General features: G+C 45.0%; 1 protein-coding gene across 17 annotated transcripts in view; it reads right to left on the bottom strand.

Moving 5' to 3' along the window:
• The window catches only part of LOC110500219 (non-muscle caldesmon), a 57973-nt gene that overhangs the window by 13038 nt on the left and 31260 nt on the right, over window positions 1-13675 (bottom strand). For 11 of the 17 annotated variants that reach the window (XR_005038574.1, XR_005038575.1, XR_005038573.1 and 8 more), the window contains 8 exons: window positions 10251-10385; window positions 7133-7517; window positions 6711-6914; window positions 5964-6037; window positions 5027-5291; window positions 3927-4067; window positions 2130-2173; window positions 1934-2009 (listed from right to left, as the gene is read on the bottom strand). Coding sequence is in view for 14 of the 17 variants with exons in the window: in XM_036957607.1 (XP_036813502.1) it covers window positions 1934-2009; window positions 2130-2173; window positions 3927-4067; window positions 5027-5291; window positions 5964-6037; window positions 6711-6914; window positions 7133-7517; window positions 10251-10385 (1324 nt within the window). In the remaining 3 variants the exon portion in view is untranslated. Of the gene's footprint in view, window positions 1-1933; window positions 2010-2129; window positions 2174-3926; window positions 4068-5026; window positions 5292-5963; window positions 6038-6710; window positions 6915-7132; window positions 7518-7753; window positions 7975-10250; window positions 10386-13675 lie in introns of those variants that run through there. The other 6 variants (XM_036957614.1, XM_036957615.1, XM_036957617.1 and 3 more) reach the window with 3 other exon arrangements.

The following is a 13675-nucleotide window of genomic DNA, read 5'->3' as shown; positions in this document are numbered from 1 at the left end:
ATAGAGGTCCTGGATGGCAGGAAGCTTGGCCCCAGTGACGTACTGGGCAGTACGCACTTATCTCTGTAGTGCCTTGCTGTCGGAAGCCGAGCAGCTAACATACCAGGCAGTGATGCAACCATACGCTCGATGGTGCAGCTGTATAACTTTTTGTGGATCTGAGGACCAATGCCAAATCTTTTCAGTCTCCTGACGGGGAATAGGCTTTGTGTGCACTCTTCACGACTGTCTTGGTGTGTTTGGACCATGATAGTTTGTTGGTGATGTGGACACCAAGGAACTTGAAGCTCTCAACCTGCTCCACTACAGCCCTGTCGATGAGAATGAGGGAGTGCTCGGTTCTCCTTTTCCTGTAGTCCACAATCATCTCCTTTGTCTTGATCACGTTGAGGGAGTGGTTGTTATTCTGGCACCACACGGCCAGGTCTCTGACATCCTCGCTATAGGCTGTCTCATCGTTGTCGGTGATCAGGCCTACCACTGTTGTGTCATCGGCAAATGTAATGATGGTGTTGGTTTTGCTACGGGTCGGTAGACAATTAGGCAGGTTACCTTAGTGTTCTTGGGCACAGGGACTATGGTGGTCTGCATGAAATATGTTGGTATTACAGACTCAGACAGGGAGAGGTTGAAAATGTCAGTGAAGACACTTGCCAGTTGGTCAGCGCATGCACGGAGTACACATCCTGGTAATCCGTCTGGCCCTGCAGCCTTGTGAATTTTGACCTGTTTAAAGGTCTTACTCACATCGGCTACGGAGAGCGTGATCACACAGATTCTCTCATGCATGTTTCAGTGTTACTTGCCTCGAAGCGAGCAAAAAAGTAATTTAGCTCGTCTGGTAGGCTCGTGTCACTGGGCAGCTCTCGGCTGTGCTTCCCTTTGTAATCTGTAATAGTTTGCAAGCCTTGCCACATCCGATGAGTGTCAGAGCTGGTGTAGTACGATTCGATCTTAGTCCCATATTGACGCTTTGCCTGTTTGATGGTTTGTCGGAGGGCATAGCGGGATTTCTTATAAGCTTCTGGGTTAGAGTCCTGCTCCTTGAAAGCGGCAGCTCTACCCTTAAGCTCAGTGCGGATGTTGCCTGTAATCCATGGCTTTTGGTTGGGGTATGTACGCACAGTCACTGTGGGGATGACGTCATTGCTACACTTATTGATGAAGCCAGTGACTGATGTGATGTACTCCTCAATGCCATCGGAAGAATCCCGGAACATATTCCAGTCTGTGCTAGCAAAACAGTCCTGTAGTTTAGCATCTGCTTCATCTGACCACTTCTTTATTGACCGAGTCACTGGTGCTTCCTGCTTTAGTATTTGCTTGTAAGCAGGAAACAGGAGGATAGAATTATGGTCAAATTTGCCAAATGGAGGGTGAGGGAGAGCTTTGTACGCATCTCTGTGTTTGGAGTAAAGGTGGTCTCGAGTTTTTCCCCTCTGGTTGCACATTTAACATGCTGGTAGAAATGAGGTAAAATGGATTTAAGTTTCCCTGCATTAAAGTCCCTGGCCACTAGGAGCGCCGCCTCTGGTTGAGCGTTTTCCTGTTTGCTTATGAGCTTATACAGCTCATTGAGTGTAGTCTTAGTGTCAGCATCGGTTTGTGGTGGTAAATAGACAGCTACGAAGAATATAGATACAAACTCTCTTGGCTTATAAATCAAAATGATTGTAGTATAGTATCATTACAATTATCTAAAGCATGTACTGTAGATTTCAGATTCAGAGCAGTATTGAAATATACTGTATGTTCTAGATATGATAATCAACAATGGTAACAGTTATACAATCCCAGTCAACACAAGATGTAATTTAAAAAAAAATTCAACAAAAAAATAACATTTTCCTACATCTTTTCAACATTTTGTTCTCATAGGGCTCATTGGTAACTGTACTAGTCAGGTGATTTGTGTTGATGTGTAACCTCTGACCTGGGCAACAGAGGTGTACTGCTCCAGTCTGTTGTCAATCTTAGAGACGACAGGAGAGTGAGTTGACTTCACCGTGCTGGTCAGAACATATAACAACAACAGAATTAGCCAAAGGGTCATTTTATTACTGAACTGTATGACTTCACACTGAGAGCACCAGTTGTGATTCAAACAATTAATGGAAACGACTGTTCACCTTTTCTGTGCCGACTTGCTCAGAAACTCTGCCCTTTCACCAATCTGTAGAGAGATCAGTGAATTATGCATCAACCATTTATTAGGCAGTAGCCGCACACACACACACACACACACACACACACACACACACACACACTACCAAATATACACATAGCACTCCCACATCACACACACATCCAAACCCAACAGCACCCTCTCCTCCTTTCTCCTGTTCTACCTTTCCCTTCTTTTTTTTTACCAGACCCATTACATCCTTGTTTAGACTGGGCTTTTCCTAGCCCAGCAAGACACAATGTGACTGACTGTTCTGTTCTCCACAGCACTAGCTACAGCTACTGTCACCCAGCCAGGAAAAGCAGAGAGCAGAGCAGAGAGCAGAGAAGCACAGGCCTTTTTCAGGCCCCGCGCTGTGGGAACCTCGCTCCGACTGCTGTTTATGATATACGACAACAGGGCTAAGAGGGGGGGAAAGCGATCCTGAAATGAAAAGAACAACCATCCATCCCCGCTCCCTCTAAAAAATGAAATAAAAAAGGACCCTGCTTGGTCTCTAGCTCGGCTCTGCTACCGAAATGTGGGTGTTCCTAAAATACTCCTCTTGACAGGAAATACCCTATTCTCAAGCTGCAGCAGCACCATTCCAACGCGGGTACACTAATCCTATTAACCTAATCGGTTTCCTGCATCCTCCGAGTCTGACGTTTTTGAAGGGAGCAGCTCTCTTTATCTAGCTAACTGTGTTGACTCCCATTTGCAGCTTGTGGAACGTTGTATCCTAATGTAACTACTCTGGACCAGTGCAAGAGGATCTGAGCGTGTACTCATGTGTTTACGTTACACTGGAACTACAGGAAATGTTGTTAATAATGTTAATACTTGAATGAGTAGAACCTCACAATAATGCGTCACACACGCATGAGCTACGAGTAGAACAACGTTGCCCATAGACACTGATCTAGGGTCTGGTTTTACGTTCCTCCCTCCTAATGGTTCAGGTTAAGATATGGGGGAAGGGTAATCTGATCCTAGATCTGTAACCTGTGGGCAACTTCTACCATCAGCTGTACCTACAGTGAACATGATGACAAAGTAAAGCTGTGGAGAGGAATGGAAGGATGTTAACATTCACCAACAGACCAGACCACAAACAACAACAAATGGAATTAGATTATTACCTTAAAAAAAAAAACACTAACACACAAAGTAATTTCAGGGCAGGTTTCAGTGTACCCAGCCTGTGAGATGGAGATTTGCTAAACTTGGAATAATTAGATTTTCTCCATTGGCAGAAAAGTGAAAACCCCCAAGGACATTCACTGCATGGGAGTTTATTTCAGCAACACTGGAGCGTTTATTCACATAAGATGATTGAACACACTACTCCATGACAAATATTATCTTTAAAGTGATAAGTTGTGGCGTTTCAAGTTTCCATGCCTTTAACGCACTAGCGAGACAACAGACAAACACACACAGACAGAAGACAACAGAACAGAGACACTTATTGTCAACAACAATGACGCCATAACGTTCCCAGTAAAATGGTCCTGTTACCTACAATGAGGCGAATGAGAATAAGGTAGAGATTATGCCATGAAAAAGACTAAGAAGTACAAGCTACTATATGGGAGCCAACTGTTACATCTGGAGTAGCTTTTGGATCCCTGCAGTGTACTTGCTAGATTTATGAAAGGGCTGAATAGGTTAAAGCTATGTGATAGTATTCGAACCTGGTCATAGACAGACATCATAGATGGAGGTGACAGAGGTCAAAGGTCAAAAGTTTTCGACTGACCTTGAGGGAGGATCCTCTGGGACTGAAGCATTTGAAGGGTTTGGCCTCTGCGTCGACAGTCTCCACCCCCATCTGCTGTCTCTTCTCGGCCGCCTCCGCCCTTCTCCTTTCTATCTCTTCCTTCATCCTCCTCTTCTCCTCCTGAGAGATGTGGAACACAGCAGAACTCTCAGTTATGAAGCGGTCACACACGCATGCACGCACGACCAAGAATGTACGCACGCAAACAATAACTAAGCACAGGTATACTCCTCTAAGTTGAAAGTAAAGAAGAAAATGCTTCTTTACAGTTTATTTTATTGTATTACAGTCTGTTCTTATTGGTACTGTACAGTAGGTGCAGTAGGTAAACACTATTTATATTGATGTCCAGGCTTCTATTTGATGTCCACCTATATCCAGGCTTCTATTTGATGTCCACCTATATCCAGGCTTCTATTTGATGTCCACCTATATCCAGGCTTCACCCACCCTGACACAAAACAGCCTCTTATGCACCACAACATGAGACGACCCCATGTTCAAAACCAAGCACAGCACAGAGACCTGTCGGGAAATGACAGACGTCGTGTCTGAAACGGCATCCTATTCCCTATATAGTGCACTACTTTTGACCAGAGCCATAGCCCTGATCAAAATGAGTCCACTTTATACGGTGCCATTTGAGATGGAACCAGAAAAACCTGTCTGCATAAGACAAACTAGGTGATTGGACGGTGAATGGCGCGGTGTCAAGTGCAAGTATGTACACGCAAATTATGGACTGACTATCATAGCGTAGATATGTTAAGGTGAGGTCATATAGCAGGGGACGAAGAATGATGGCCTATAAAGGGATTATTATTGGGATTCAAATAGGAGTGCGCCGATAAGGATGCAGTATATAGTAAGACCATGTCATGGTGAAGCAGGCAGGAATATGACATATAGCTGTTATCTTCAACAGATGTTATGACTAAATCAAGTGTACAGTCTTGAGATGAGGAGAGGAAGGGAGGGAGAGAGAGGAAGGGAGAGAGAGAGAGAGAGAGAGAGAGAGAGAGAGAGAGAGTGCAGAAGAGTCAAGGAGAGAGGCAGAGCGCGAGAGAGAGAACCCCTACCTCCTCTCTGTCCTTCTTCTCGGCCTCCTCCTGTTTCTTCTGTCTCTCCTCCTCTTCTATGATCTTCCTCCTCTCCTCCCTCTTCTTCTTCAGCTCCTCCAGCTCCTGCTCAGCCTCCTGCTGCTTCCGTCTCATCCTCTCGAACTCCTCGCTCTCCGCATCGTCACGGCGGCGCTTCAGCTCCTCCAGCTTAAGCTCCGCCTCCAGGGGCGCCGTGTCGTCCTGCTCCTCCGCCCCCGCCGCCGGGGAGCGCACGCTGCCGCGGCTATGGGACACGCACAGGAAGACAGGTTAATATTCGTCACACTGGTAGAAAGACAGCCACACACACACAAGCCTACAAATGCACAGGTACACAGACACACTAAGACTCAGCCGGGTTTCACTCCAGTGCTTCCCTCTGGGGAGCTAGGATTACATGACCCGTGTCAAATACAGCTGTTCTCCTCTAGAAACCAATCATGCTAAACAACAGTGTGTCTGTGTGCGCTGGGATAAATATGCCTTTCAATTACATGACAGACACCTTGGGCAATACTCTCCCACCTCTCTCCACCTCAACTCCCCCTAGGTTTTGAATCATGACCAATGAATTATATTAATTTTTAAAAAACTTTTATTTAAACTAGGCAAGTCAGTCAAGAACAAATTCTTATTTACAAAGACGGCCAACACCGGCCAAACCGGGACAATACTGGGACATATGTGCACTGCCCTATGGGACTCCCAATCACGGCCGGTTGTGATACAGCCTGGATTTGAACCAGGGCGTCTGTAGTGACGCCTCTAGCGCTGAGATGCACTGCCTTAGACCGCTGAGCCACTCAGGAGCCCGAATGCTAAGACCACAGAATGCGTGTGTTTGTATGTGTGTGTATGCATGCATGTGTTGCGTGTAGCATTATACCATTAGCGCACATAAGTCTCTGGCTCCTACCTCAGTGTCCTTTCTGTTTTTTTGTGTTTTTGAGGAGTCTCCTCGTGCAGACCTCCATTCTGCTTTTCATTCACCTGCAGGCACAGAACACACGCTGAGCACACTGAACTCTGGGAATGAAGGAATGCTTGTGTCTGTGCGTGGGTGCTTCTATGTGACATCACACCATCCAAACCAGACCAGTGACTCCACTCTGTGACCCTGGCTTTGTCCAAAATGACACCCTATTCCCCACTGGACTACTTTTGGCACAAGTCTTCAAAGTAGTGCACTATAAAGGGAATAGGGTGCCATTTGGGACACACATCTGACAGCAAAACCGGGGGTTGCGGAAAGTGAGTAGACATGAAAACATATGCAAAACACAGGTTTCACACACAACCTCTTCCCCACAGAGGCAAACGTGCAGCTGAACACACAGTGACCGTATTGTGACCACTCCGTGGATGGCATGGCATTAAACCACGTTAAAGATAACCACATGACCGTGACCTCAACCACACCTTATGAGATGTAGCTCTATTACCGTGGATGCAAAACCACACTGTGACCCACACTTAGCGTCTGGAGAACTTCAATGTCTGGGAAATATTCATTCAGGCTACACCGCCACTCTGCTTCATTGACAAAGACACTATGCGTTGTCTTTAGAGTTAATACGACGATTTCTGATAATTATTTCGGAGACATTTGAGTTATCCAGAGATGTTCATGCTCCCATTTCACACCTCTATGTTAAAGTCTTACCCCATCCAAGCCGTTTTGGATGGTTGACATCCGACAGTCTTCCTCAGTCTCATTGTTCAGGGTCACTGTTGTGCCCTCTACCTCTAACTGATCTGGTTCCTCTACTTCTTCCTCTACCTTATCACTTAATGCAGCATTTTCTTCAACCTCTGCCTCTGATTCCTCAACCTCATTTAAAACCACTGCTTGCTCTTCTGTATCTTCCTGTGAGAAGGAATGGAAGTGTCATGTTTTATCAAAATCAGATAAATAAATCAGCAAACTCCGGCCACCATTCCAATCAATATATCCATGATCATGCCTCGTTTCTAGTTTTTACGTCAATGGATTCCTATGGATAAATAAGGTACATTTTATGAATGAAAACACACTGATGGAAAATAAAATGGACAGAAATGTCCATAAAAGAAGAATAGACTGACCTGTTCTCTCATATAGGACTGTCTCGGTTTCTCCTCCTCCACCACCTCTTCATCCGCTTCTTCCTCTCCCTGCTCAGCCTCTTCCTCCTCCGGAGCAGCCTCCCCCTCCTCCTCCTTTCGGCAGTTCCGCTCTTCCACCTCTTCTTCGTTGTCCTGGTAACGGCCCCTGCGGCCGACGGACCTCTCCTCCACAGTATTCTCCCCGCTGCCGTGGTTACCGTCACTGCCGGGGTTCTGATCCTTCTCTCGCTCCAGAGCTTCCATCAATCTTTTCTGCCTGCGCTCCTCTCGTTTGGCCATGCGCTCCAGCAGGGCCTGCTCATCATCGTCTCCTCCACCCGAGGAGGTCATAGAGGAGGAGGACACAGACACCGTCTCTGTCACACTGCGAGAGAGAGAGATACATGCCACAGTCAATTACACAGAGGGACAAAAAACAGTTAACCACTGAATTCGCTATGTGGTCACTGCTTCTGAAGTTAAACTACCACCACTCTGCTGGACATTCCCCAATATCTGGACACCACGAATATGGATTTCTACCCGGCTCACATGGACATCAACAACAGGGGAAATAGCATTTCAGCTCCATTTCCCAGTTCAGACGTCTAACCAGTTTACCTCACTGAGTCTTCTGTCTTCCTAGCTTGAGGTTGTTCTTTTATCCACAGGTTAGGTCCAACAGCGTAACTTAGGCCGACACGAAAGTTCATGGCTTCTTTTCTCTCCCAGAAACGTATCCAGTCCACATTGCACTAGCGACTAGCGACCTCCTTTTGCCCAGCCTCAGAGCAAGCTGACAGGGCATCCATACAATACCGTTCGTGGGTCTGCATCCAACCCTCCAACCACCTCGCACATACCGGCAGAGTTGAATACAGGCTGACGACACCGCTTGGCAAATGTTAGCACAGAACCAAACACAATCAACAATGGGTCGGGTTACGTCCGATCACAGGTCGAGACAATCCCGGACTTGTTCCATAGCCACAGGATATGGCTGTGACCTCACAGAGAGAAACCATTCTCCACTACAACAGTGCTTCTGTACTGGTGTATGTCAGAGCAGCCCACTACTTCCAGTGTCAACTGCTGTACTGACCTCAACTGGAGATGGTATGGGGGCGGACAGTAGGGTGAGCTATTTATGACTGATTGGTAGACAAAAGAAGAGGGTCTCTGTTTAAATTATGTAAGTCTATGTCTGCGATACTCTACTGTAAGACTTGTGCTTCTTCAACACTTTAGAAAGGGTACTGGCCTACAGTACGATAGGGACCCACAGTGCACCTATTCCATTGAGAGAGTATACCATAAAAAAGAACAGAAGAGGATAGGAAAGGGTAGGACAGCTGACGGGAAACCTGGAGCTTCCATGGACTTCCTCCAGGGAGGAGGAAGCTGCATTCTAACAGTGGACGAGATCAGGGTTACACACCAAGGTTGTTATAGTTTTGCTTTTAGATTTAAGATTTTTATTTGAAATTCAGTTTAGCTGTTTCAGTAAGTTTTCAGATCCACTTTACTAGTTTTTATTTAGTTCAAGTTTGATAAAAAAATGTTAAAAAATTATTTCGTTTTTCACGTCATTTACTTTCAGTTTTAGTTTAAGGGACAGAAAGAAGCCTATTTGTGGGAGGCTAGGAACCATTTATGTGTTAAGTGTGTGTTTTTTGAGATGTCAGTTCTTTCCACTGTGGTGCAATAATGCACAAGGTGATGGGTCAGGTCATAGGTTACATTTAAAGGTAGACTCAGCGATGATGATGTAGACGCACAAAGTAAACAGTAGTAGTGGGTCAATTTCCGCAACAACCAGGAACGTTGAAGTGCAAGACTCTGGTACCGTAGATACCTCTCTGAAGCAGCGTGAAGCGTTCCCATGCACATGTGCAGATACAGTGCTAGAAGCATTAGTACAGACCCGGGTTCACTGTGGCCGGGTGTCCCATAGGACGGCACACAATTGGCCCAGCGTCATCCGGGTCAGGGGAGGGTTTGGCCGATGGGGCTTTACTTGGCTCATCGCGCTCTAGCGACTCCTTGTGGAGGGCCGGGTGCCTGTTGAACGGTGTTTCCTCCGACACATTGGTGTGCCTGGCTCCCGGGTGAAGCTGGCGGGTGTTAAGGAGCGCGGTTAGGCGGGTCATGTTTCGTAGGACGCACGAGTCCACCTTCGCCTCTCCCGAGCCCATTGGGGAGATGCAGCGATGAGAAAAGATTGAAAATTGGGGAGAAAAAGTGGGTAAAATCCAAAATACATAAATAAACAGTTCAACTTGCACCTACATGTTGACTGCATGTGATCAAAGGTCATGATGTCTCTGCAGTTGCTCCTCAACGACTTCATCCTGCAGCCATCGTCTGCATTGTTGGAGGCTCTATTGTCAACCAATCACTAGGGTGTTTTTGTTTGACCCACGCAAACATGACGGAAACAGGAACCAATTTGCCGCGATTTATGTACAGTGGATATATACAAATACACGTGATATTTGAGGGTCTCTCTCTATTATTGACTGTACTACGTGTACACACGTTATATTATATTAGGATTTTATTTGTTTGGTGTGTGATATTGGGGTTAGGTACATGTTTATTTCGGCATTTTAAAGAAAGCCGTATATAAACAATGGCAAAACTGCCTTTGATCTGAGCCTTGCTGATAGAAAACCAGATTAGTGTCTGACTTTTGGCTGTCACAGATGCACCTCCCCCGACTTCCCTCCTTGACTTTCATCTACTGTCGCTTTAGCTTTACCAGTCAAACGTGCCAAATATCTGCTGTGCTGCTCTTGGCAAAGTCTTCTTGCCTGACAAAAAACTAAAACGGAACATTTGATTTGATTTGTTTCGGAGTCAAAGATAATAGTTTCCGTTATTCAGTATAGTTTTTCAAAAAGATTTGTTAATTATTTTATTTCAGTTTACTAAATTGTTTTTTTTTGATGATTAGTTTTCGTTTCAGTTTACTATAACAACCTTGTTACACACACATCCATTATTATAGGGGCAACTGGGTTCAAACCACAATCTCCTAAGCACCGCAATACTGTTAGCCGCTGAGCTAAAGCCTAGACATTATGTTTGGGAGCTAACACAAGTCTTCAGGTCTTACCTATGGCTGTTGGTCATCACCACGCTGTCACTGGGCTCCTCGCCTCCCATCCCTCTCATCCTCTCCTGACGCGCCCTGCGTCTACGCTCCCTTGCAGCCTCCTCCTCATCCTCATTACTACCCTGAAAGGCCAATCTGAGGCAGGGAGAAAGAGAGAGGAGAGTCAAGTAAGTCATTGTTCTCCAGATAATTCTCCAGGTATTTACAGTGCAATACAAAAGACTCACGGTGTCTTTTACTTGACTCACTGTACTCACATTCTACCCTGTTCTGCTCTGCTCTGCTGAGCTCAGGCCACTGGTGCTGCTGCTGAGGTTTCACTTTTCACAGCCTGATGAAAACAGTGTCTCGAGATGTGGCTTGGCCAGTGATGAGAGGACCCCGACTAACATAGCTGCTGGCCTACGCCTGCCTCAGCCCAGGCTCAGCCCAGTGGAGCGGAGGAGTGGTGGGGAGCCGTAGTGTGTGAAGGGCCGTAGTGTGTATAGTGTCTGTGTGTGTGTGTATAGTGTGTGCACGTGTGTACAGTATGTGAGTGTGTTTTGCCTGTACTGTACTGGCCAGCCGAGAACTCTACTATAAGGCCAGATCACTGATCTCAACACCCTGCAGTTTGACAGCATGACAGGAAAGTCTCTAGCCCACAGAGAGGTACCCAGTCCATTCTATGTAGATTCATCTTCAATTTCATGAACCATTGGGAAAGCCCCTCCCCTAAAGGACTGAACTAACTTATTATCTTCCCCGCCTCTGTTTTGTTTGTGAGAAGAGCTCCATTCTGTCTGCCTCTGTGTGATCTTCAAAGTCAGTGTCAGGCATCGGCTAAGCTAAGCAAACATCATATGGCCGTTTGGCAGTGCGTATTGCATGTTACTGAAGCATGTGCAGTTAACATGTTAAGCAGAGTGGTTTTATGGGAGACTTTACAGCTTGCGAACAGCAGTCTCTCCTGCTGGGTAAACTGACTGAGGAATGTTGTTATAATTGAACACAGAACTCTGCTCACGCCCAAGCTAAACCAGGGGGGACAGTGACATCATGATACTGTATTCCCTCTCTCTCTCCATCTCTCATATATATATATATATATACACACACACATATATATGTATGTATGTGTATATATATATATATATATATAATATATATGTATGTATATGTATGTATGTATATGTATGTATATACATACATATATATGTGTGTGTATATATATATATATATATTATATATACACACACATATATATATATATATATATATATATATATATACACACACATATATGTGTGTGTGTGTGTGTGTGTGTGTGTGTGTGTGTGTGTGTGTGTGTGTGTGTGTGTGTGTGTGTACACACACACACACACACACACACACATATATATCCATTTACATATATATATATATATATATATATAAGTAAATGTATACACACACACACATACATACACACAGGGTGTTTCTCAATATGCATACTACCATGCTCCGAGTTCGTTCTCCTTAGTACGTTTTTGTGAGGAAAACCAACGATAACGTAATTTTGAGAAGCACTGTGCACTCCCCTAATATTGCATTACGTTTGACCAATACAGACAAAACAAGATATCATTTGTCAAGATAATCCATCCACCTGACAGGTGTGGCATATCAAGAAGCCGATTAAATAGCATGATAATTACACAGGTGCCCCTTGTGCTGGGGACAATCAAAGGCCACTCTAAAATGGGCAGTTTTGTCACTTAACACAAACTGTAATAAAGGCCCTTTGTGGGGAAACACTCATTCTAATTGGCTGGTCTTGGCTCCACAGTGGGTGGTTGAGTCACTCTTTGCTACTTTGTTTTACAAACAGCACTTGGGGATATAGCCAGTCATCTATGTGCAAATGTTAAGGATGAAGAGCAATATAGACTGTTAGAATAGAGATTCTAGTCTGATGGGATTGTAACTGTGTATCAAATTGTAGAGAGGTGCATACCTTTAGCATACACACACCCCCTCTCACCCTGGCACTCAAACGTACATACACTCCCATGCACTGTAAGTGAGAGGGACCAAAGGAGAGAAAGAGTGTGGGTGTTACTCCAAAATGATAAAATCATTTTCTCTCACTTCAGTTTATAACCCAAATCCGCCATTGTTTTCAAGAAATGTGTCTTCGTTTCTTACGTGGTTGCGTCAATCTCACATCAACAATCCTGGGAGCTGAAGCTCGCATCGACGCATGCTTCAAAACGTGTACAAACAAAGTATGCATCTGAGAACTGCCCTCCGTGCTCATACTCCGACTGCTCCAATTAGCGGACTTGGAGCACGGTAGTATGTGTATTGAGAAACACACACACACTCTCTTTCACTAGAAGCTCTATTCGAAAAGTCTATATTGCCCGTCATCCTTAACATTATGCACATAGATGACCGGCTATATTACCAAGTGCAGTTTCTAGAAAACAGAGTAGCAAAGACTGACTCAACCTCTGGAGAGTAGCATAGTCCCAGAAACAGCCTAAATGTCATGGGAAACTGAGACAACAGCGTCTAAAAATAGATCGGACCAGTCCTTAGTGGCACAGTGCAGTTAGAATCACAGTATCTCCGGGTTGACGATGCTTTACGAAAGTCCAACAAACTCTTAACGGCTTAGTTAGCATTCTTGTCAATCAAAGCGCTTGGAGCTCTTGGCTCTAGACTGTTGCACCAATGAAGGCCCCAATGCAATATCCTCATTCCTTATAGACCACCTACCACTTCAGTGCGGCCTCTCCTCCCATCAGAGAGAGAATATAGGGAGAGGTCTTATCCTATGCTCAAGATAATACATCTTCCTATACAGTAGGAGCCTGAGAGTCCAGCCACAGCAATCACATTCAGGTAGGTCTCTCTCTCCCTCGCCCTCTCTCCCTCGAGCCATTATTAAGGGTGGCCTTACTCGAGGAGTGCTTACAGTTAATAAAGTGCATTGCAAACTTTGGCTAGCCAGCTTCCCTTGCAATGACATGTATAACTTATGTCGGCCATTACATGAACATGTTGTCCTTGTGGGTTAAATTCTGCAGGATGAAGGTAATCATTTTATTGCAAATGTGTGACATTTTCAACAGTAAACACTTCTGCATTTGTTTTAAATCCTAATCCCCGACCGAATGTTGCCGTCGTCCGTTTTTACAGTGTGTACAATAAAGTTGATTTAAGCCCAATGTTGCATTCAGTTCCTGACTACTTGAGTAAGTACAAAATGTCCAGTCACACTAGGTCCAGTCACCAAACACATTAGGGGAAAATATTTCCAAATATTTTCTTTACGGCAAAATATCTCAGCAATGTCCGTGAAAACAACTTCGGAAAGCCCATGAGAAAACACTTCTTCACCTCTACTGGACTAAAATGGAGAGGGAGAGATAGAGAGATTGAAAGAGAGAGAGAACGCA

This window comes from Oncorhynchus mykiss, chromosome 21 (assembly GCF_013265735.2).
Source record: "Oncorhynchus mykiss isolate Arlee chromosome 21, USDA_OmykA_1.1, whole genome shotgun sequence".
NCBI lineage: Eukaryota > Metazoa > Chordata > Actinopteri > Salmoniformes > Salmonidae > Oncorhynchus > Oncorhynchus mykiss.
This window is presented reverse-complemented; position numbering and strand designations above follow the sequence as displayed.